Genomic DNA, 25,898 nt, shown 5'->3' with positions numbered 1-25,898 from the left:
CTATTCGCCTTTGTGTCATGAGCCCAACTAGCTATATTAGGTACATCAAACTCATTTATTAAATGCTTATTGCTGAATGAATAAATTTGACATCAGGAGATATTATTCATATGAACAGTAACTACTTATTGGGCACCAATTACATGCCACAGGCTATTCGAAATACTGTTTCAGGGAGTGTGAATCAAACTTTAAAGATAATTTCACTGATTTAGGTTTCCAGGGATCAAGTATCCCTTTAACTATATCAAATGCAGGATCTACAGCTCTGAAGCTCCATGTTTTTAAAAGTGGTATTATATGAACATAAATTTCACAATATCGAAGCATTACATAACCAAAAACAACAATCTCGTTCCACAGAATTAAAGATCATTTTAGAACAAGAAGCATAATCAGTTCACTATTTACATGTTTGCTTTTAACATGAAGAAACAATTTTTTTAAAAAGCTTCTATAAGTTGTCAGCATTTTGAAGTGTGTGACAGGAATCCTGAATAGTGCACCAAAATTTTAATCACTGTCTTCTGCTGCAGAAATGTGAATTTGTTAATTGGATTTCTGCATCTTAGTATACCAATTCAGAATGGACGCTCCGCTCCTCCTCTTTCACTCTGGCAGGCAGCAGTCTCTAATTGACTTTTTCCTGGGACTTTCCTTTCCACCAAATCCCTTTCTATTTTCCATATAAGATTTCTGGAGCTCAAAATGAACTACAAACAGCACTTAAAGTTAGCAGCACTAAGCAGCCCTGTCACTTTTTTACCCAGCAGCAGCTAAGAAACAGAACTTCTCCTCAATTAAAAAAATAAAATGTTCACACTGTTTCACTTAAAAAAAAGAAAAAAAAATCAAAGCTTAAATAAATTAAGGGCAAATTAAGTCAAATGTGAATGCAAACAAGGGGAGATTATTTCATCTAATTGGACTGGTTGTGTACTTCTTTTTCATTTTCTTTTACCAAGGTCAGAGATCTGTTATTTAAAAAAAAGACAGTTCAAGGAATTCTGAACCCATTTCAGTCACTAGCATCATACAGCACACTTCAGTGTGTCAAAAGTTTTGGAAATACATTCCAAAAAAAGGTTTTACAACCTAATTTTTTAAAGTAGTAAAATAAATGAAACTTAATCCAGGACAAACTGAACTAAGGGCAAAAGCTTATCATATTCAAGCCAAGCGACCTGTACACTCACCTCTTAATCATATACTATTAAGGCAAAACCACCATATTATTCCATTCTTTATTTTTAAACGTGTGCAGCTGGAAAACAAAGGAATAACATTAATGGCTTTTAATTTAAAAAAAATATTCTGGGGACATCTGGATGGCTCAGCGGTTGAGTGTCTGCCTTTGGCTCAGGTCATGATCATGGATCCTGGGATCGAGTCCCGCATCGGGCTCCCTGCAGGGAGCCTGCTTCTCCCTCTACCTGTGCCTCTGCCTCTCTCTCTGTGTCTCCCATGAATAAATAGATAAAATCTTTTAAAATTCTTTTTAAATTAAAAAATATTCTGACATGTTTATTTTCTAGCATTCCAGAAATATTATAGAAATATTGTGCCTATTGTCTAAAATAAGACGTCTATTTTTTTTTCTTTCTTCTCAGTTTAGAATTGCAATTGGGACTCAACTTCACATAGAAAATCTCCTAGAGCCTGCCTTGCTTGCACTCTCATTTCTGGGCATCAGCTGAAGGCCATAGCTCAGAGTAAAAAGTACCTAAACCTTAATTTCAGAAATGATTCCTCCTATTCTGTGACCAGATGCTGTTTCAGGGAGGTGAACCAAGAAACCCTGGTGCATAGAATAACCACCAGATGAGCCCCCCCCCCCATCTCTGGGCCTTCCATACCACCAGAATAAAGATCTCCCGAAATACGGAGGAGCACTATGAGGCCCGTGTCAATAGGGCACCCACAGCTCCTCTCTGAGGCCTGCCCTGTAGGTGTGGAGCACTCGGAGTCACCAGAGAGAAGAATTAACCCAGGCATCCAGCAGCAGCTTTCTCTCCTCTCAAACTCTAAGCCATTTTTATGAGAAGAAACATTCAAAACATATATGTAACTCCTCCTTCCTATCATCCCCCTGCCTAGTCCCCAAATAAAATCCCAAATACTCCTTCTAGTTGAAACACATATCTGGGACTAACAATCTAAAAATTAATCAATCAGATCATCACTACTAATGAGAAAGGAGTCACAGAATCCGTCAAAAGAAATCAAGATACAAGTTTGGAAAAAATACTTCTTCATTTCTGGCATTGTACTTGATTTAATTGTTCATGGTATTGCCCAAGTGCCCCAATCACTATGATAATGAAAGAATGAACACTTTGCACGTGAGAAAAATCTTAGAAGACTCAAACTTTTTAAAGGGCGTGCAAAGATGTATACTCCAAATCCAAGTCAGGAATTCTCCAAACACTAAATCAGATTTCAGATGTTTTACCTCTGTGCTATAATAACCATTCCAAGAAACGATAGCATTTGGCTTAAAATATGTTTAAATTTGGAATTGGTAAGTTTTAGTTCCTGACTCTGCTAATCACACTCAAAAGCTAAAAGTGAATGATCTAAAATTCTCGGCTATTATCTGTGCTATAGGCACAGATCAATAAGAAATGGTAATCAGAAAGAAAGTCTTTAGGAAATTTTCTCGGCTATTATCTGTGCTATAGGCACATTATCAATAAGAAATGGTAATCAGAAAGAAAGTCTTTAGGAAATTTTCTTTGATATTAAATAATGTAGATCATGAAATTACATTATCATTAAAACAGATAATACAAATATTTCCAAAAGAAACTATAAAAATTCTGTAACTTTGATTTAAATATTAAAATACTACTTTCTGATACAAAGAACTATCCATCTATAATACTACTCTCTCAACCTATGTTGTCCATCTCTGACTAAAAAAAAACCTTCAACCTTCATCCAAAAAAAAAAAAAAAACCTTCAACCAACTGAGATGAATTTAAAATAACAGTAGCTAGTGTATAGCTAAGGTATAATTTTAAATATCAAATTATGATGTTCTTTAATAATACACACTGTGAGTCAGTTATACCTTCTCATATCAATGAGAAAAGTATGACCAAGCTTTTTGAAAATTAAAAAAATAAACAAGTAGACAGGACAGCATGTTATTTTTAAATTATCAGCCAAAACCATCAAGATATAACTTAAATTAACTAGTAACGAATAACCAGTAAGTCAAATAACTAGTTCACAACTTAATTTCTTAGTCAAATATTTCTCTTTGTCTTCGCCTCTGTGAACTGACATTATAGATTACAGCACTGAGAAAACATTTAAATGTCGGTTTTGCTAGGAGCATGTATAAAAACTATCTTTCTATAATTAAGCAACTAGCCCACTATCCCACTTTTGGGACTCACCATGACCTTGTGGCTTCCTTATTCTTAAGGGTCACATAGCTAACCGCCCCTATCTCTCTAGCTGTAGCTTGTCTAGATCCAGAGCAGAAGTATGGCTAGTGATGGTCCGAGCAAGGGTCAAGACTAACTTAAATCTTACATTATGTGCCATTCTCTGCTTTGCGCTTTGATCGCCACTGTTACAAGACTCCCTGAGAGGAAAAAAATATCAGTTCTATTCTCTTAAGTGGGGTCTCATGGAAGAAACCTAGAATTACACAAAGAGATGTATTACGGTCTAAACAGGAAAACAGAAACCACTGTAAGTATTCATTAAATTACATAAAGGGAATTTCATTAAGGAAATTGGTTACTCTGGTGAAGCAGAGGCTGAGAAGAAACACTGCAGAGGCTGGTGTGAACCAGAGATTTCACAACAGCAGGAAGAAAATGCACCCCCAAGGCTGGAGGGACAGAAGGAGGAGTCACTGTTACTGGAATCCACAGTCTCTGGCTATTCAACGCAAGGTGGAGCCTGTCCAGGGCTAGAACCACAGAGGAAATAAAGCTTTGCCAGTAACACAAACTGTGAGAGAAAGAGAGCAACAGAAATACCCTAGTTTCTCCCTCCGTTCCTCCTGGCTGCCTCCCACTAAATGCAGCCAAACAAATGAAGCCCCCTGTGATGCAGAAATGCATGCTTAGGGAGAAAAAAGGACCTGAGGGCTAAGAGACCCAGGATCAGAGCAAAGTAAACGGAAAGAAAGGGGGAAAGGGATCCTGTTCCCAACAAAGAAAAAAAAAGCAGTCCATCTAATGGGGAGTTCTTTATAACAACCCAGAAGCATAATTTCCAGAGTATTTCTGCAACTTGCCTGAGAAACACAGGGTGCTAACCAGCTTTGTTTTCGCTTTCAAGCTAGATGAAAGCTGTAAAAGTCATCACTTGCGCTGCTTTCTCAGGCACAGGGGTATTATTTCATTTTTAAAGATCCAAGATTGATAGCCAATTGCATGTTGAAAAAGTACCTCTGATTAAACATAATAACAAAGCATATTCTCTAGTGAATATAATAGAAAAAGTTCCAGTGGGAAGCTTTCTTTTGGAGAAAAAAAAAATGTTGATGGCCAATCATCCCACTAGGATATAATCAATTGAAGAGAAGTCTACAGTAGGGGAAGCAGCTATGTTCCTAAAGGTTCTGTAAATACAGTATGATCAACAGCTTTTGTGTAAATGCCTGTGATACCTCTGGGCTGGAGAGCAAACATGTAAGGAGCTCAACTGCGGTTGGTCAATGTACTCTACTGGCCTCTATTATTGGGCCAGCGCGTCTGGAGAGAGGGAGTTCAGAACCAAACTTCACTCCAAAAATTATTGTGGAAAATAATGAATAATAATACATAGGCCCAAATTCTGGTTAAATATTGAGAATTCAAGCTAAAAGCTCAGGACATACACCCCTACCGTGGCATAAATAAATTAGCTTTGACTAACAGAGAGTTACTATGGAAATGAATTCCCTATTGTCCAAGATTGCGACCACAATAAAGACACAACATAATTTATCTTCCTTTCAGTATCCAGGAGTCCCTTTTTAGATCATCATTACTAACATGGTACAATGTTACACAGAATTGTAGAGAAAAATCTAATTACTTGGGTTCTGAGTAATGATTAATGATTGACATAGTGTGGGTGTCTACTGTGTTTGAGTACGTGAGTGACTGAATATATAATATGTTCATAAACAGGCACTTCTCTGTGGCTGACAAGATCTGCCCAGGTGCAGTGAAAACAGCACTTTAGAAGGTAATTAAAAATAAAACATTGTTAAATATTGTATAATCGTTTGAAACTATTAACTGAATTTAACTGCCAGTGGTTTTATATAATTAAATATGTCCCTTAAACCAATATGGATTCTATTTAAGTCTAATTCTCAATAAATGTTTATTTTAAATTAATAAATGAGATTTGCTTACTTTACTTTTTCTCAGTAATATATTTTCTCATTAAGTTTCATTATAAATTATTCTCATTAGGCCCCCAAAATGATTTCTCTAATTCGAGCAACTCTGTTCTGTTAGGGCCCCATCTGTGTCTAATATCACTATTTATGTATAAACCACAAGACTAAGTGAAGTAGACTCACACTGATCCCTAAATAAAATTTCTCTCACGAAACAGTGTGAATGAATTTGAAAGTCTAAGAAAGCATGAAAGCAACATCTCCTAATCTTTCTCAGATAAAGACTGACCTCATGTGTTGGAGACCAGATAAATAAAGTTGAAATCCTTTTTTATAAGAATATTTGCAACAAAACCACAATTTCTGAATAATGAGTGTGTGATAAAAATTCAAGAAGTAAAATGAGGATGGTATAAGCAAAGTAAAATAATACTTAAAATATAAAAGCCAAGATACAAGAAAGGCCCTTTCAGAAAGAGATTACCAACTTTCCTCATTTTATATTATATATTTATATTAAAGCCTGAAGAAACCATTTTATCAAAGGATAGATACAACAAAGAAACTCATTTGTTCAATATACTTGTTAGAACTTCCACAATCTGAGTCATTTGAAAGATGAATTCATTTTACTAGTGTCACATTGATACATCCTTCCATTGTAGATGTTGAAAGGAAAATGTAGCACAAACAAATATATATTACAAGTAGAGAATGAGTAACAGAGTTATAAAATATAAAGGGTAGCCTCATCGAACAGGGATTACTGATTTTACAGAATGGAAAACTAAATGTGATAAATTGCTACAGCTTATTTATTTTACCTTGCCTATGCTAATTTAGAAAAGTAAAAATCAAAGTTACTAATTCATGCAGTAATAAGGTACAACAGTATATTCCCCCAATTCAAGTATATTGCTATATTAGGAATTATTTAAAATGACTCCATTAAAAATACTATTTTAGTTGTTCAGTGCATGAACTTAAATCATTAAATAACCCTTCAGGGGTTCAGCTGGGAAAGGAAAGGAAAACAAAACAAAACAATGAAGAGCAGACATATAGTCATTAATCTTAAGGTTTAGGACTGATACTAAGGTAGAAAAAAAAGGATCATAATGATTTTAAATAAGATATATTTTCATGAAAAGTATTTTACATTTTTATTTTAATGAAAGAATAGGAACAGATTAGGACTACTTACAGGGAACTTTTGTACACCAAGATGCTTATTTTTCTTATTACTTTATTTTTTTACTACTTCTTTAGTTATGCTCTAAGCACTCTTCCTCTACAATCCTAGAGGTAAGTAGATGCTATTATTATTCTTATTTTAGAGATGAGGAAATTGAGGCAAAGAAATGTGGTGGTTAGCCCCCAAGTCATACAATTAGTAGTGATGCCATTAACTTTGATGACAGAAATAAGCGCTTTGCCATCCATTGCAAACTTCTAAGAAAAAAATCAGTTAATGAATCTTGATAATCATCGCCTATATTTTCAACATCCAGGTTTTGGGCCCAGTTCGTAAGCTTGAAAGGCATGGTCATCCAACAAAAACACCCCTTCACAATACTCACTGGCTCATACTCACTATGAGATATTTTAGAGCTGAATGAATTTAAGAGCATATATTTTTGCCTATCTCAAAATAACACACAAGTGCTATAATCATTTAGAAACAAATGAAATGATAATCTATGACTAAACAACAATATCATGGGATCCCTGGGTGGTGCAGCGGTTTGGCGCCTGCCTTTGGCCCAGGGCGCGATCCTGGAGACCCGGGATCGAATCCCACATCGGGCTCCCGGTGCATGGAGCCTGCTTCTCCCTCTGCCTGTGTCTCTGCCTCTCTCTCTCTCTCTCTCTCTCTCTCTCTCTCTCTTTGACTATCATAAATAAATAAAAATTAAAAAAAAAATAACAATATCATCCTTAAAGTAGCAAAATAGTATATTCTTCCTTCAGAATAAGGCATTCTAAACTGATCAGGAGTTTGGAAATATAAAAGGCAAGAAAGTTCCTCTTTCATTCCTCTGGATACACAAAAAAAGGCAAAAATTGAGTTAGTTGCATGAATGAACATTCTTTCAGTTACTTATGTTAAATTGACTGAAAAAAATCAATTTTTGTTTTCCTTTAGAAAATATTTCATACTTTCAGCCATAAGCACTTTTAAAATATGTGGGGTTTTTTTAAGTTCTTTAAATGTGATTATGGTCTAAGGAAATATCAGAAGTTTGAACATTTTGTTTAGTTGTCTGTTACATTTTCCAAAAAATTCTGTTTAAAAACAGAAACAAACATTAAAAACTCCAACCAAACCCATACCTGATAGACCTTAAGAATTCAGATCATGCTTATAACTTGAATAAAGCAATAAGATCTAATATAGCATCAGAATGAATATTAACTAAAACTCATTTTATAATATTTAGTAGTCTTATATATATATTCATATTTTAAAATAATATTAACATAACTTTAGAATATATCAACAATCTAAAAAGCCAGGAACCCCAAAGTTTTTAAATATAACAAATATTTGGTAAAATTCACCAGGGAAGCAACTTGCACCTGGAGTATTATTGGAGGGAAAGTTTTTAACCATAAATAAAATTTCCTTAAGAGATATAGGGGTATTCAAGTTATGTACTCTTTCTTGAGTAAGCTTTGGTAGTCTATGTCTTTCAAATGAATTTTTCATTTCATCTGGTTTGTTGGTTTTAGAGGCATAAACACGTATAATATTCCCTGTTATCCTTTTTACATCTGTAGAATCTGTAGTCCTGTTGTGATATTGGCAAGTTGTAACTTTGTCTCTCTCTTTCTCCTTCTCCTTTTCTTCTGAATAGAGATTTATCAGTTTCATCTATTTTATCACAGAAGCAGCTTTTGGGTTCAATAATTTTTTCCTTTTATTCTTGTTTTCCATTTCATTGACCTCCTTTCCATCTTTATTATTTCCTTTTCTCTGCTTACTTTGAGTTTAATTTACTCTTCTTCAAGTTTCATAAGGTAGAAGCTCATGAGGGAAAAGGTCACTAATTTGAGAACTTCCTTTTTTTCTTATATAGGCGCTTACTGCCATTAAATTTACATAGTAAAGGATGTTTTAGCAGCATCACATTAAATCAGTGTTGTGTTTTCATTCTCATTCAGTTCAAAATACTTGCTAATTTCTCTTTTGATTTCTTCTGTACTTGTGGATTATTTAGGATTGAGTGCTCAGAGGAGATCATTTACAGATGTCTGGGATTCCCGATGGAGTTCTCTCCACTCCAGTACTCTGTCCTCTGAATTCTGGCTGCCTTGGTCTCCCTGTTCTGTCTCAACTCACAGTATGTGCTGAGTTTCGCTTGGGTTACCCCTCCTTGTGCCACAAGCTGGAAATTCTCCAATGCTTTAGATGGAGGTAGTCATAGGACTCCTCTTGCTTCTCATATCTCAGGGATCACTGTCCTTCATTGAATTTTGAAGATTACCATTTCATATATTTTGTCTGTTTTGGGGGGATGTTTCAGGAAAAAGAGTAAATCTGGTCCCTATCACTCCACCTAACCTGGAAAAAGAGATACAGTTTTGCTTTTTTATATATCACTATGAATTCAAGATTTTTATAAATTTGGTTTTTTAATCCATTGCAGTCATTTTTCTTCTTGATGCTCAAAGTACACCAATCTAGACCAGTGGAAACCACTTCATGTTCGCTTTGGGTCCTTCTGAAATGTTTCTACTAGCTCCTTTAGTGGCAAATGATATTTAGGCACTACAGTCTAGATACTAGGGGTTGAATACATATTTGCATTTGCTGAATCTGTTTCTAAAAAATAGGAGGGAGAACAAGATAGATTTTATAATATTTTATAATTTTATAATATTTTATATTTATAAATAGGTACACTACAGTGAAAAGAACAAACACCTGTGTTGGAGAAGACTCAATTCTCTCACATATAACACAAGTGACTAACATTTTCAACTGTTAAATGGAGACCTCAAAAGTTCATAGTATTTCTTCCTAATACTGATCTATAGTTTCCAAACACAGTCTGGTGAACCTTACTTTATCTTCTCAACTTGGGTGCATTCAGTCTCAGCTATTTCTAGACTTTAATTTACAGTCATAGGAGCGTAGAAGGAAGACCTCCAATATTGTTTGCTATTACCAGAATTTCTCTTAAGACTAAAGGTGTGGGGAGATCCCTGGGTGGCTCAGCGGTTTAGCGCCTGCCTTCGGCCCAGGGCGTGATCCTGGAGTCCCAGGATCGAGTCCCACGTTAGGCTCCCTGCATGGAGCCTGCTTCTCCTTCTGCCTGTGTCTCTGCCTCTCTCTGTGTATGTCTCATGAATAAATAAAAAAGATAAAAAAAAAAAAAGACTAAAGGTGTGTAGGGATCCCTGGGTGGCGCAGCAGTTTGGCACCTGCCTTTGGCCCAGGGCGCAATCCTGGAGACCCGGGATCGAATCCCACATCAGGCTCCAGGTGCATGGAGCGTGCTTCTCCCTCTGCCTGTGTCTCTGCCTCTCTCTCTCTCTGTGTGACTATCATAAATAAATAAAAATTAAAAAAAAAAAAGACTAAAGGTGTGTAATCAGTAAATATTGCAAAGTGAATAAGAATCTAGCTCAGGCTAAGCACATCAAAGTAAAATCAGACCGAAGGAACCATATTTAAAAGATATGAATGAAAAAAAAAAAAAATAAAATCAAAAAAATAAAAATAAAAATAAAAGATATGAATGTCCTTCCACCTGTTCCCAATCTTCTATCTTCTTCCCGAGCTGTCACAAATCCCCAATTTTCCTTTCTAAATTACCAAAGATTTGACATTTCTTAGTTTCAGGGAGAGCCCTGCGTAGTCCCTTCCAGGTCAATGATTCTTAAATGTGTAGATTCTTCAAGTACAAGAAACTAGAGACAGATCACCTAATTCAGGCACATCTCTTCATAGACAGGAAACTAAGGCATGGAGATTTTATGTCATTTGTTGTTAGCAAACTGAGAGCCAGAGACTTAGAAAAGTAGTATGTTGGAGAGAATTTCTAAACCATATAAAATTAAACATACTTAGACCAATAGCTCTCAACACTCTGTATCTCACACATCTCTAGTCATTTACTTATAATAACACACCATGATGATAATAAGGATGATACAACTTGCTAGCAGCATTTATATACTAATAAACATTTTGTGAATGTAAATTACATTTTGTGTAATGTCTTAGTATGAAAACTGCCAGAATGCAAATATCTTACCAAAAAAAGTTTTTATTTTCATTAAAATCTGAGTTCTACCCTTGGTTTTCAAGAGATAAAACAATTTAAACAGCTTTGCAGAAGCTATGCATGCTAAAATGAATCTAGGAAACTAAGCAATATTATACCACAAACCAGTCTTCTCATTAAAGCAAAAAACTGTGCTGAGCAACAAAGATGATCCTCAAAAGTCTGTGGACCAGCTTTGATATTAATCCAGTAGATTCAGACTACTGACAATCAAAACCACCAATTCTGGCCTATCATCTTCAGAAGAACATTCTCAGCAATTTGAGCCTTCCAAAACAGACATTTGCTATTTGCTATAGCTGCTATTTTGTCACAGAGAGTCATTCTGATCTTTTAAGTACCAGTGTACCATAATTTTTGGCCATCTCAAAATGCTCAGAGAAGCACTTACTGATCTAATAAGTCTTGTTTTGTCTTTAATGAGTACAATTTCAAGTGATCATAAAAATCCCACATATGGTCATTATAACACCGGTTGTGCACAATCTGTTCATCCGAAGGCATTTCTACTCTACACTATAAACAACATTAGATGTGACTAGAAAAACATTCATCCACCAAGATGTTCAGGCCAAGGCTATAGGAAATGAATAAAAATTATGGTTATGTATGGTCTTGGTTACACTGAGATAGTCTGACAGAGCAATAATTGAGAATAACGTGCTTTTCTTCTCCACTAGCTTTAGGCTCTGATCCTCGAAATACAATTAAAGCTGATCAGTTATCAGTCACTGAAGACACAGGACAACCACAGGACCTGTTTCAGACACACTAGACCCAAATAGTGATTTGATGTTTTTTTTCTCAAAGTTTGCTCTAACTTTCCAGCAATTTAGATATTGCAAAATTTTAATATTAGTAGCCAACATTTACCTAGCATTCACTACAATCTTGATAGTGAAGCAAGCACCTTGCATATATTATTTCAATTAATACCCTGAAGAAGAATTTCTCCACTTAGATAATTAAGGGCCAGAGCTAAGATTCAAACCGAAGCTAACAATAGAGCCCAGGCTCCAATCCACTGTGCCTTATTGCCAGAGTCCTAAGGAATTCACAATCATTTGCTCTTTTTTCTAGGAAGGGAAGAAAAAGAGTATTTCCCACTAAACTGTAAGCTTAAAGAGACCTGAAGAGACCAAACCCACAGAGACCTGGATCTCACCTGTTTTATTTCAACACTGTGCAGCTAACACAGCAGTTTCCTGATAGTAGTGAAATTAAGAAAGGGTGAGTGAGAAGGTTACTCAGCTATTACACGGGAAAGGCCAGACTCATACCTATTCTCCTAAGTACTATACGATACAGTTAAAATGTATACAGTAACAAATTTCAGATAATACACAGATAAATTTGTAGCTGCCTTTCCATTAACACATTAGGTATTAGTTCCTAATTATTTTAAAGTTCTGAAGTGAAGATGACACAGAAGTGAGAGATTCCAAAGAAACTAGCATTATCATCATTGCTAAAATATGAGATTTCATATATTCAGTATATAAGCGAACTCTCTGAACTAGGTTAATTTTTGACACAGACTCACCTTTCTTTTCATTTTACAAATTCAGCTTAATCATATGCAACCGGCCATATTCACCTCCTAAAAGGCAAAGGCTCAAAGGACCTAGTGATATGTAAGCAGTTAAAACCTCAGTCCAAGAGCAGCGTCCAAGCCGCCGGAGGAGCTGGAGACCTTAGTTTCATCTGGTCCCAGAATTCAGCTGGATGGCTATTAAATCATTCGGAACACCTGCGAACCCAACCGGAGTTCTAGGAAAAGAATCACTGCAACTCTACAAATAGAAAAGCGACCCCTTTCTGCAAGGTAGGAGGTGTGGAGAAGTGAATCAAGGAGATCTGGGGACAATAAGCGGGAGAGGGGAGGGGGCCTCCTAAGCTGCTACTGGACAGTATAGAACAGCAAAGAGCAAAATCAGCCCCGAATCCTCGGCGGGACAGTGTGGTCTCAGGGTCACAGGAAGAGGGGGTGTGTGTGCAGCAGACTGCCAGGCATCTGCCATCAGCAAGCCTGGGGTGGGGAGGATGGGGTGGGGGATGGGGGGAGTGGAGGGGATGGGGGGTGGGTCAGGTTTCAGCCCAGTGTTGCTCTAAATCACAGACCACAGCACGGGCAGGTGACTGCTCTCCACACAGGGCCCAGCAAGTGGCCGAAATGGCTCGAGAACCCCACCTCCACGAGAGGAGTACATGGGTGCAAGCCGCAGGAGTCCAGAGGATTTGGAGACCTGAGATAGGGTCAGATAGGGCCGTGTGCCTGAGACAGAAACTCTCGGTCCCAGGCTGGGTGAGCGTGAGTGTGGACAGAATCCGGGGAGAGGAGGGACTGCTTGTCCCTGAGGGCGCCCTGAGGGGGGCGGGGGCGGGTCCTGAACTTTCGGTTCTGGGGCTAGGGACTGGGAGGTCCCTATTTTCACCCTCATCCTCTAAAGCGCACAGAAAGCCTTCAGGGAACACAAGGCACCTAGAGCAACTGGGAGCAGAAACCTTGGCCTGGCCCCTGGCAGGGGCGGTGCAGTGCTGCCCAGGGACAAAGCACCTGCGAACCATGCAGTGCAGGAGGGTGGGTGCTCAGCAAAACATCCAGCCCAGAGCAAATCGACCATCACTGGAAGGACAAACTCCAGGCCTGGGGAATACAGCCTACAGAACTCATGGGGTTCTCCCCCACGGTTCTTTAGTCTTGCAATGTTAATTTTTTTCTCTTTCCTTTTTCAATCAATTTTAATTTAATCACCTTTTTAGTCTTTTTTAATTTTCATTTTTACAGTTACAGTCTATCTTTTGCATTGTACTTAATTTTGTGTGTGTGTGTGTGTGTGTGTATTTATTTATTTATTTATAATTTTGGGACACAGTTTCTTCTAACAGACCAAAATATACCCAGAATATAGTGTATGGCTCTATTTGCTTCACCTGTCTGACTGATCATATCTGCTTTTTTCTTTTTTTTCCTTCTTTTTGTTTTGTTAAAGTATTTTTTAATTTTCATCTTTACGCTACATTCTATCCTTTCAATACAGTTAATTTTATTTTTCTTTACAACACTAAGATGTAATTTATTCTAACAAACCAAAATGCAATCAGGATATAGTGTATTGTTCTGTTCTGTTCACCTGTTTATATTTTTTTTTCCTTTTAATTTTCATTCTTACAATTACCTTCTATCCTTTTATTGCATTTATTTTTTTATACATATATAAGTTTTCTTTCGTTACAATTTTGGGATCTAGTCTTCTAACAAATGGAACAAAACACACACAGGATCCAGTATATTGCTCTGTTCTCTTCACCTGATTATATTCTCTCTTTTTATCAAATTTTTTTGTCTGTTCCTGGTCTCTTCTGATTTGTTTAGTGTATATTTCTCTGAAGTCATTGTTGCTATTTTAGTATTTTGTTCTCTCATTTATCTATTCTTTTCTGAATGGAACAACAAGATGGAAAACTCACCTCAAAGAAGAGAACAAGAGGTAGTATTGATTGCCAGGGACCTAATCAGTATGGACATAAGTAAGATGTCAGAACTAGAGTTCAAATAATGATTATAAAGATACCAGCTGGGCTTGAAAAAAAGCATGGAAGACACCAGAGAACCCCTTCCTGGAGAAATAAAACAACTAAAATCTAATCAATTTGAAATCAAAAAGGCTATTAATGAAATGCAGCCAAAAATGGAGACTCTAATTGCTACGGTAAGTGAGGCAGAACAGAGAATTAGTGATACAGAAGAAAAAATGATGGAGAATAAAGAAACTGAAAAAAAGAGATAACAACTAGATTATGAGGGAAGAATTTGAGAGATAAGTGAGATCATAAAGCAAAACAACATTAGAATAATTGGGATCCAAAAAGAAAAGGAAAGGAAGGGGGGTGCGGGGGAGAAGGTATGGAAACAGGCATTCAAATACAGGAGACACAGAGAACCCTCCCTCAAAATCAATAAAAATAGGTCAACACCCCAACATATAATAGTGAAACTTGCAAATCTAAGGTACAAAGAGAAAATCCTGAAAGCAGCTCATGACCAGAGATCCATAACCTCCAAGGGTAGAAACAATAGACTGGCAGCAGACCTCTCCACAGAGACCTGGCAGGACAGAAAGGACTGGCATGATATATTCAGGGCACTAAATGAGAAAAACATGCAGCCAAGAATACTTTATCCAGATAGGATGTCATTAAAATAAAAGGAGAGATAAAAAGCTTCCAGATCAAACAGAAATTAAAAGAATTTGTGATCACCAAACCAGCCCTATAAGAAATATTAAAAGGGATCCTTTAAGTGAAGACAGAGCCCAAAAGTAACATACACCAGAAAGGAACAGAGACAATATACAGAAACAGTGACTTTATAGGCAATAAAAGGCACTAAATTCAGACCTTTCAATGGTTACTTTGAATGCAAATGGGCTAGAAGCCCCAACAAAAGACACAGAATATTAGATTGGATAAGAAAGCAAGACCCATTGATATGCTGTCTGCAAGAGACTCATTTCAGACCCAAAGACACCTCCAGATTTAAAGTGAGGGGGTGGAAAACCATTTCTCATGATAATGGACATCAAAAGAAAGCTGGGGTGGCAATCCTATATCAGATAAATTAGATTTTAAACCAAAGACTGTAATAAGGGATGAGGAAGGACACTCTATCATAATTAGTCTATCCAACTAGACGATCTACCAATTGTAAATATTTATGCCCCTAACATGGGAGTAACCAATTATACAATTAATTGTATAATTAATTGTAAGCCAATTAATAACAAAAATAAAGAAACACATTGATAATAACACAATCATAGTAGGGGACTTAAACACCCCACTCGCTGCAATGGACAGATCATCTAAGGAGCCGATCAACAAGAAAACAAGGGCTTTGAATGACACACTGGACCAGATGGACCACATGGATATATTCAGAATATTCCACCTTAAAGCAATAGAATGCACATTCTTCTTCAGTGAACATGGAACATTCTCCAGAATAGATCACTTACTGGGTCACAAATCAGATCTCAACTAGTACCAAATGACTGGGATCATTCCCTGCCTATTTTCAGACCACATACTTTGAAACTGGAACTCAGTCACATGAAGAAACTTAGAACTCAAATTTTAAAATTCATGGAAACAAATGAAAATGAAAAATACAACTGTTCCAAACCTTTGGGATGCAGCAAAGGCAGTCCTAAGAGGTAAGTATATAACAATACAAGCCTTTTTCAAGAAACAAGAAAGGTCTCAAATACACAGCCTAATCTTACACCTAAAGGAGCTGGAGAAAAAACAGCAAATAAAGCCTAAACCAAGCAGGAGAAGAGAAATAATAAAGATTAGTGCAGAAATCCATTTAACAGAAAGCGAAAATATGTAGAAAAGATCAATGAAACTACGAGCTGGTTAAGAATTAATAAAATTGATAAATCACTGGCCAGACTTATCAAAAAGAAAATAGAAAGGACCCAAATAAATAAAATTATGAATGAAGGGGGAGAGATCACAACCAACGCCAAAGAAATACAAACAAATATAAGAATATATTAGGAGCAACTATTATGCCGACAAAGAAGGCAACCTGGAAGAAATGGATGTATTCCTAGAGACATATAAAACTACCAAAACTGAAAGAGGAGAGATAGGAAAACTGAACAGACCCATAACCAACAAGGAAATGGAAGTAGTCACCAAAAATCTCCCAACAAATAAGAGTCCAGGGCTGGATGGCTTCCCAGGGGAATTCTACCAAACATTTAAAAAAGAACTAATACCTATTCTTCTGAAGCCATTTCAAAAAATACAAATGGAAGGAAAACTTCCAAACTCTTTCTATGAGGCCAGCATTATCTTGATCCCAAAACCAGACAAAGAGTCCCTAAAAAAGGAGAATTACAGACGAGTATCTCTGATGAACATGGATGCCAAAATTCTCACCAAAATACTAGCAAATAGGATCAAACAGTACATTTAATGGATTATTCACCATGACAAAGTGGGATTTATTCCTGAGCTGCAAGGGTGGTTCAACATCCATAAATCCATCAATGTGATTCACCACATTAATAAAAGAAAGGACAAGAACCATATGATCCTCTCAATAGATGCAGAAAAAGCATTTGAAAAAGTACAGCATCCTTTCTTGATTAAAATTCTTCACAATGTAGGATTAGAGGGAACATACCTCAGTATCATAAAATCCATAAAAGGGAAGCCCACAAAGAATATCATTCTCAGTTTTTCCCCTAAGCTCAGGAACATGGGAGGGATGTTCAGTCTTACCAATGATGTTCAACATAGCATTAGAAGTCCTAGCCTCAGTAAACAGACAACAAAAAGAAATAAAAGGCATCTGAATTGGCAGAGAAGAAATTAAACTCTCATTCTTTGCAGATGACATGATACTCTATATGAAAAACCCAAAAGACTCCACCCCAAAATTGCCAGAACTCATACAGGAATTCAGCAAAGTGGCAGGATATAAAATCAATGCACAGAAATTAGTTTCATTTCTATACAATAACAATGAGATGGGAGAAAGAGGAATTAAGGACTTGATCCCATTTACAATGGCACCCAAAATCATAAGATACCTAGGAATAAACCTAAACAAAGAGGCAAAGGATCTGTATTCAGAAAACTACAGAACACTTATGAAAGAAATTGAGGAAGACACAAAGAGATGGAAAAACGTTCCATATTCATGGATTGGAAGAACAAATATTGTTAAAATATGCTACCTAGAGCGATCTATACATTCAATGCAATCCCTATCAAAATACTATCAACTTATTTCACAGAGTTGGAAATAATCCTAAAATTTGTATTGAACCAGAAAAGAGTCCCAATAGCCTAAAGGAATGTTGAAAAAGAAAAACAAAACTGGTGGCATCAGATTTCTGGACTTCAAGCTGTATTACAAAGCTGTGGTCATCAAGACAGAGTGGTACTGGCACAAAAACACATAGATCAGTGGAACAGAATAGAGAACCCAGGAATGGGCCCTCAACTCTACGGTCATCTAATCTTTGACAAAGCAGAAAGAATGACTATTTAATGGCAAAAAGACAGTCTCTTTAACAAAGAGGAAATTAGACAGCCACGTGCAGAAGAATGAAACTGGACCATTCTCTTACATCAGACACAAAAATAGAATCAAAATTGATTAAAGACCTAAATGTGAGACAAGAATCCATCAAAATCCAACCTTTGTGACCTCAGCCACAGCAACTTCTTATTAGATATGTCTCCAAAGGCAAGTGAAACAAAGGAAAAATGAACTACTGAGACTTCATCAAGATAAAAAGCTTCTGCACAGCAAAAGAAATAGTCAACAAAACCAAAAGACAACCTACAGAATGGGAGAAGATATTTGCAAATGACATATCAGATAAAGGGCTAGTATCCAAGATCTATAAAGAACTAGTATCCAAAATCTATAAACTCAACACCCAGAGAACAAGTAATCTAATTTAAGAAATGGGCCGAAGACATGGACAGACATTTCTTCAAAGACGACTTACAAAAGGCCAACAGACACATGAAAAAATGTATCACTTGGCACCAGGGAAATAGAAATCAAAACCACAATGAGACACCACCTCATACCAGTCAGAATGGCTGAAATTAACAAGACAGGAAATGATAGATGTTGACGAGGATGCAGAAAAAGGATGCAGGAACCTTCTTGCAGGGACTATAAGCTGGTACAGCAACTCTGGAAAACAGTATGGAAGCCCCTCAAAAAGCTGAAAATAGAGCTACCCTATGACCCAACAATTGCACGACTCGGTATTTACCCCAAAGATACAAATGTGGTGATCTGAGGAGGCACCTACACCCCAATGTTCATAGCAGCAATGTCCACAATAGTCAAATTATGGAAAGAGCCCAGATGTTCACTGACAGGTGAATGGATAAAGAAGATGTGGTATATACACAATGGAATACCACTCAGCCATCAAAAAAATGAAATCTTGCCATTTGCAATGATGTAGATGGAACTAGAGGGTATTATGCTAAGTGAAATAAGTCAATCAGAGAAAGATAATTATCATATCATCTCACTTATACGTGGAATTTAAGAAACAAAATAGAGGATCATAGGGGAAGAGAGGAAAAAACAAAACGAGATGAAATCAGAGAGGGAGATAAACCATAAGAGACTCTTAATCACAGGGAACAAACTGAGGGTCTCTGGAAGGGTGGGGGATGGGAAGATGGGGTAACTGGGTGGCAGGCATTAAGGAGGGCACGTGATGTAATGAGGAATGAGTGTTATTTAACACTAATGAATCACTGACCTCCACCTCTGAACCCAATAATACATTATATGTTAATTAACTGAATTTAAAATAAAATAAACAAAACCTCAATCAAAATATATTCTAAATGTAATAAATTAATGCTTAAACAATTTTTGTCATACAGATCATTTTTAATGCATATATTTCATAGTCATTAGCAATGAAAAAACAAAAAAAAATGTAAGTTTCTTATTTAAATGAAATCCCATTTAAGAAAAGCTAAGTTTGGTATTGTTGCTTTAAACTGATTTTAACTATCAAACCATAATACACATCTGTTAACAGTCTGCTCCTCAATCAAGTACATTTAACAATGCTAGGGCACTGATATGAATGACAGGAACACTAAGGAAGGGGCGCCTGGGTGGCTAAGTCAGTTAAGCATCTGCCCTCAGCTCAGGTCAAGATCTCCTGGAATTGAGCCCAGCAGGAGACAGGCCTCCTGCTCAGCAGGGAGTCTGCTTCTCCTTCTCCCTCACCCTCTGCCATTCCTGGGACTCAGACTCCTGGTCTCTAATAAAATGAAAAAAAAAAAAAGAAAGAAAGAAAAGAAGAAAAAAGAAAAGAAAAGAAAGAAAAGAAAAGAAAAGAAAAGAAAAGAAAAGAAAAGAAAAGAAAAGAAAAGAAAAGAAGAAAGAAAAGAAAAGAAAAGAAAGAAAAGAAAGGAAAAGAAAAGAAAAGAAAAGGGAAAAGCTAAGGGGATGGAACCATGGAACCTACCTTGGTTAGGTGAATGACTCCTTTCGAAGTAACTGAACAACCCATGAAGCCAACATACTGAAGTTCAGGACAGTGTTCAGCGAATGCTTTCACCGACTGATCTGTGACCTAGGGAAGAGACGTGAAGAAAGTTATCAAAGGTGGTGTTCCAGTGAGTGGAAGGATTTGGCTCCCGCACATTCCTTCTCTCCTATCTTGCATCACTAATATTTTTCTTTCCACTGGATCATTTGAATCTGTATACAAACACGTAGCAATATCTTCTGTAGGTTTTTTTTGTTTATTCATTTAATCTCTACAGCCAGCATGGGGGTCAAACTCACAACCCCAAGATCACAAGTCGCATGCTCTTCTGAATGAGCCAGCCAGGAACCTCTCTCCTGTGTGTTTTTTCTTTTTTTTAATTCTTCCTTTGTCCTAAATTCCCTTTTCTCTATCACGCCATTTTTTTTTTTTTTACTTCTTCATAGAAAACATACCAAAGATGTAGACATTCTCTACTATCATTTCTTCTATCAAATCTCTCTTGACATATAAATTTTCTATTGACATATAATTCACATATTATAAAATTCACCCTTTCAAAGGGTACAGTTCAGTGGTTTTTAGCATCTCCGCAAGGTTGTGCAACCAGCACCAATATCTAATTCTAGAAAAAGCTCATCACCCCCAAAAGAAAACCTATGTCCTCTGTTCCAACCCCGTGCCCAACCCCTAGCATTCTTCTGTCTCTATGGATTTGCTCAGTCTGAACATTTTTTATAATGGAAATTATATAATTGCTTCCTAAAATGCAATAATTGTCTCTTTATAAGGTTTCTCAAGTGTTTCTTCTAAAGAATATGATTTTGCCCCTCATTGCTTCAAACTTTTTAAATTTGGGTAGTGTGATGGTTAATTCTATGTGTCAACTTGACTATACTGTGGAGTGCCCAAATATTTTGTGAAACGGTATTCTGGATAGGTCTGTGAGGATATTTCTGATGATATTACCCTTTTAAATGCAAACTGAGGAAAGCACACTATCCCCCTCAATGTGAGTGGGCCTCATCTAAGCCAGCTGAGGTGTGAATGGAACAAAAAAGTTGAGTAAGGGAGAATTTGCTCTCTCTCTTTCTCTCCTTTTCTCTATCTGGTTATCTTCGTCTCCTACCTTCAGATTCAAACTTGGACTAGAACTTATACTGTTGGCTCTACTGGTTTTTATGCCTCTGGACTCAGATTAGAACTGTATCATCAGCTTTCCTGCGTCTCCATATTGCAACCTCAGAATTTGGAACTTCTTGGCTTCTGTAAACACAGAGTCAATTCCTTATAATAATCTCTTTACAGAAACACACACACACACACACACACACACACACACACATCCCCTTGTATGAGTTCTGTTTCTCAAGAAAACCCTAATGTAATACGTATTAGAAAAACTGCATTTATTAAAACCTCAGAACCAAAAAAGGTGAGGCCTAAGAATCTATATTTTTAATAGACCCTTGAGTGACTCTTAAACATGTGAAAGTTTGAGGTCCCAGTGCTGCAAAGAAATTACCTTGACACCTTTTGACATTTCTACCTAACCCTGCTTTAAACAAAAGCCAGAGTTAAATTTCATTTTCTGTCCCCTCCCCGCCACTCTCCAGAAAATTGTGCTAAAATTTTCTTAACTGTTCCACAAAGTGGTAGCTTTTAAAAGAAGGTCCAAATATTCTCTACCACAGGCTTAATTTCAGATTCACTATCCTCACAGTCAAGACGAAATCAACAAGTTAAACACCTTTGTTAGTTTCTCAAACAGCAGGGACAATTCTCCTTTGCATTAGCTTTATTATGGGTGACTCTTTGTATCTTCCTTATCTATTCTGAATAGATATTAGAAAATAAAGGTATGTGGGTAGCATTAATTCTAAAACAATCACAAGAACATCTTCCTAAAATAATGAAACCAACAGCATCCATGGTACATCTGATAAAAGATTAATTCTGCCCTCAAAAGTAAAGTATGCTTTAGCATATTAAGACTAAGGGTGCCATTGATAAATTAAAAATGGGCCTTCCTGACACTCAGCTTTCTAAAAATGTTCTGTTAACAAAGAATATTCCAGGCAACTAAAATTGCTGGAAGCCTCAATGGAAAGTAATTTCTATTTTTTTTACAAGGGGGGTGGGAGCTAATAGAGGTTAAATACTTAGGGTCAGTTGGTTAAATACCCTGCCTAATCTCACTCTAACATCTAGCCTTTCCTGCATCCATCTTCAAGGAAAGAAGAGGGAACTCAGATAACGATTAAGGACACATATGAGAAAGCTCAGGTACAAGGTGTTAAATCTTTCAGACAGAAGAAAAAGGGGTACTAAAAATTTGGTTTGCGGGTCTTTCTCATTCAGCTCAAGCAATCAGAATAAAAGAGCTCAGCATCAACAGAGTCCCAGAAGTCAAGGAAGACCTTGGGGTATAGAAACACTCTTAGTAGGCTTGGGTGTGTCTTAGGAGACTAACAAAAGGGCCTTGAAGATTTGGGTGGGGTCTGGTTCTGTTCCCAAGGATAGAAGATCGGTTAGAAATTGGAGGCTAAACATCTGGCAAAAAGAAGTATAGACTGCAAGAGGCAGGCACTGGTGAGTGTCAGCTTCTCTGAGACCCTGCAGCCTGACTGCCTCTTTTCAAATCCCAGGTGGACCACTTATTAGCTGTATGATTTTAAGCAAGTCACTTCATCTCTCTATACTTTGTTCCTTCTCTACAACAGAGAAAATCATAGTCCCTAGCTCACAGGGTAAAATATGAGGGTAGATAATGCATGTAAAATGCTTTGAACAGTGCAAGGTACATTGCAATTGCTCAATACATTTTAGCTATTATCATCAAAATCATTGCATGTTCTCCTCCTTTCTTCTGCATTCTAATTCTTAGCCAAGACTAAGGGGTTGACATGTGTAAGAAAATAAGTAAAAACAAAAACAAAAACAAAAACAAAAAAAAACATAGTCAAAGCATGCTAGCTTACTCTTCTATTTATTCCAAGAGATTTTGATCATAATTTGGGGGCTCTAGGTTATGGGCTAACCATGGGATGAGAGTGAGGCAGACTTAGGTAGAAGTTTATTACTGATCCATTATGGTAAAAAGAATTTCATTTTGTTAAGGTTCTCAGCCTGTCTGCACATCAGAATCACCTAAAGAGCTTCCCGATTTAATTTCTGGCAGAGAACTGCATCAATTTTATTCTAAAAGCTCCGCAGGAGAGTCTAACGTGCAGCCTGGGTTATGAACAATTCGAAGGCCTTTCATTCACAGTGTGGTCCTCAGAACAACAGCACTGGCATCACTTGGAGCTTGTTAAAAATGCAAAATCTCAGACCCCATCACAGACCTACTGAATCCTAATCTGCATTTTAATAAGATCCCCAGGTGATTCTTTTCTTTTTCCAATGTATGAATTTATAAATAATCTCTACACCCAATGTAGGGCTCAAACTCACAACCCTAAGATCAAGAGTCTTATGCTTTATGGACTAAGCCAGCCAAGTGTCCCTCAAGGTGATTCTTATGCACCTGAAACCTTGAGAAATACTGTTGAATGTATAAGGGATTATGTCATTTTCTTGGGGACAGAGAAAGCAAAAATTGGGTAGCTATCTCATAACCCAAGTGCTATGGAGAATTTTTAAAAGTTTTAATGGGTTATAATTTATATACCATAAAATCCACCCATTGGAAGGCATAGTTCATTGGGTTTTAGTAACTTATACAGTTGTGCAACCATCACCACAATCCAGTTTTAAAGTGCTTCCATTACAGCACTCCCAAAATTCCCTTTATTCTTTTTGTCCATATGCAGTGACTCACAGCTCCCACCACTAGGCAACCTGTGACCTGCTTTCTATCGCTGTAGAGTTTTGCCTTTTCTAGAAATTCCATATAAATAGAATTATACCATAAGCAGTGCTTTGTTTCTAGCTTCTTTCACTAGCATAACGTATGGACATTCATCCTTGCTGCTACACGTATCATTTTTTTGCTGAGCAGAATTCCATCGTATAGCTAGCTACAAGACCTTTTATTTATCTGTTCACCAGATGATAAATACTTGAATTCTCCAGTTTGGGTTTTGATAAATAATGCTGCTGTGATCATTCACATACAATCTTTTGTATGGACATATATTTTCATTTCTCTTGGATAAATATCTAGAGAGAATTGCTGACTCATGTAAGTTTCATTTTTCACACATTTTTAAAACTAGGTTGTCTTAATAAGTTGTAAGAGCTCTTTATATACTCTGGATACAAGTCCTTTATCAGACACCTGTTTCATAAATATTTTATTCCATCCTGTGCTTTGTCTTTTCATTTTCTTAATGGTGCTCTTAGCTCTAGCATTTAGGTCTATAGTGCTCTAGGAGTTAATTTTTGTGAATACTGTGTAAGGTGATCATGTTTTTGCACACAAACATCCAACCATTTGTCTAAAAAAAACTATATGCTATAAAGGAATGCTAAAAATCTCCAACTTGAGGGGCACCTGGGCGGCTCAGTCAGTTCAGTTTAAGATTCATGGTGGCAGCTCAGGTCTTGATCTCACGGTCATGAGTTTGAGCCCCATGTTGGGCTCCATACTGGGCATGGAGCCTACCTAAGGGAGAACAACAAAAACTCCAACCTGGAATGGTTGGCCTTGAAGGATTATATTTATTGAGAGACTGTGGGAAAACCAGGCAGCAGACAGGAATTAGTATGCAAACAGAAACGTAGCTCAGGTTTTGGAAAGAAGCATCAAAAAAGAAGGGGAGAATGAGATCAGCTTGCAAAGCAAATTTTGAACTTTTAATCAAAGCTGTGATGGAGAGGAAGAGGAAGATGCACCTCAGATTCAATAGTGTCCTCTCTCCACATGGCAGAGGTAAAGAAGGACCATAGTCCTAAACTGGCATTCTAAAAGCTACACTTTTACCTCTGCATAAAGAGGATGCAGGTGCATTTCATGTTACAAGGAGAAAAGCACTGGTGGTAAGGAATGTCTGTTGTATCTTCAGAGTTGAGAGAACCAAGAAAAGTCTGAGTAATACAAATATGCACAAAGATTCTAGTAGAGCTTCAATTTGTGAATCTTAAGGGGGCCTTCTCCCGTGGCTAACCTAGAAGTAAATGCAGGGGAGAAAGGGATAAAGGAAGAGGATGTTGGTTCTCATAAACTCTTGGGAACTGCATTGAATCGGAGATCGTTCTTGTGAGATCTAACGTGGGGACAGGAGAGAAACATCTCCAGGAGGTAGAAATAATGGGCCTATAAAATGCTAATACAAAGGAGAAGTGTAATAGCCACTGTGGTGGAAATGGCCATAGATGACTAAAAAACTCTTGGCTGGAAAAGAAAGAGCAGAAGGCAAGCAGGACAGGGTCACTAATTTTGCTTGGAGAGTAACTTTATAAGTATGATTTTTGGATTGTGTATTTAGTCTCTGCACATAGCTCATATTCAGTAAAGATCTGGGGTACTAGCAGCCAAAGAATGGAAGAGGGAGTAAGTGATGGAACAGCTAGATAATAAAAACGGCTCTATTTATTAAGGCCTTACCCTGTGCCAAGCTAAGTTCTCTGCATCATCTGGAATCTTCATAATAGCTGTAAGAGGCATCATTATTTCCATTTCATAGGTTTAGAGATTGACTTCCCCAAAATTATACAACTAAAAGGTAGCAAAAAAGGTGAGGCTTAGTCTTTTAGGTTTTGAAACCTATGTTCTTTATACAAATGACACCTTGACTCATTTTGTGGTGCTAATATCACTCAAATGCAAGAGCAAATTCAAGGCCTTCCTTTCAGCCCCAAGGAAGGAGAGTGGCAGGGATCAAGGCACAATAGCTCTACTTGTGAAAGAATTTTCCAAGCATTACTTTTTGCATCTCTGCAGATAGAATAGGTGTGGTGTCAACACTATGATAGTCTTGTACATCCTGAGAACCTGTCCAAAAGAGGGAAGCATAGGAGAGGGCTGGGGAAATCTAATTCAGAAGTGTTGAAGAAGTGGGATTAATAGCAGTGAACTGTAAAACCACAGAAGTAGAAACTGGTAATCCAAGAAAGTACCTTCATCTAGAAAAGATTAGAAGGAAGAAAAAAAATAAGAGTAAGGATGGAAGAAGCTTCTACATAAACTTCAGAATTCTAAATGAAGAGATGCAATTTTATTCTTATTTAATACTTAAC

General features: G+C 37.0%; 1 protein-coding gene across 2 annotated transcripts in view; it reads right to left on the bottom strand.

The window, feature by feature from the left end:
• FBXL17 (F-box and leucine rich repeat protein 17) overlaps window positions 1-25,898 on the bottom strand; it is a 487,222-nt gene that overhangs the window by 315,573 nt on the left and 145,751 nt on the right. For both annotated transcript variants that reach the window (XM_072736638.1, XM_072736637.1), the window contains one exon: window positions 19,692-19,799. In XM_072736638.1, the coding sequence (XP_072592739.1) occupies window positions 19,692-19,799 (108 nt within the window). The remainder of the gene's footprint in view (window positions 1-19,691; window positions 19,800-25,898) is intronic.

The sequence above is a fragment of the Vulpes vulpes genome, chromosome 14, assembly GCF_048418805.1.
Source record: "Vulpes vulpes isolate BD-2025 chromosome 14, VulVul3, whole genome shotgun sequence".
In the NCBI taxonomy this organism is placed as follows: domain Eukaryota; kingdom Metazoa; phylum Chordata; class Mammalia; order Carnivora; family Canidae; genus Vulpes; species Vulpes vulpes.
The sequence above is the reverse complement of the archived record's forward strand: the minus strand, read 5'-3'. Positions and strand labels throughout refer to the sequence as shown.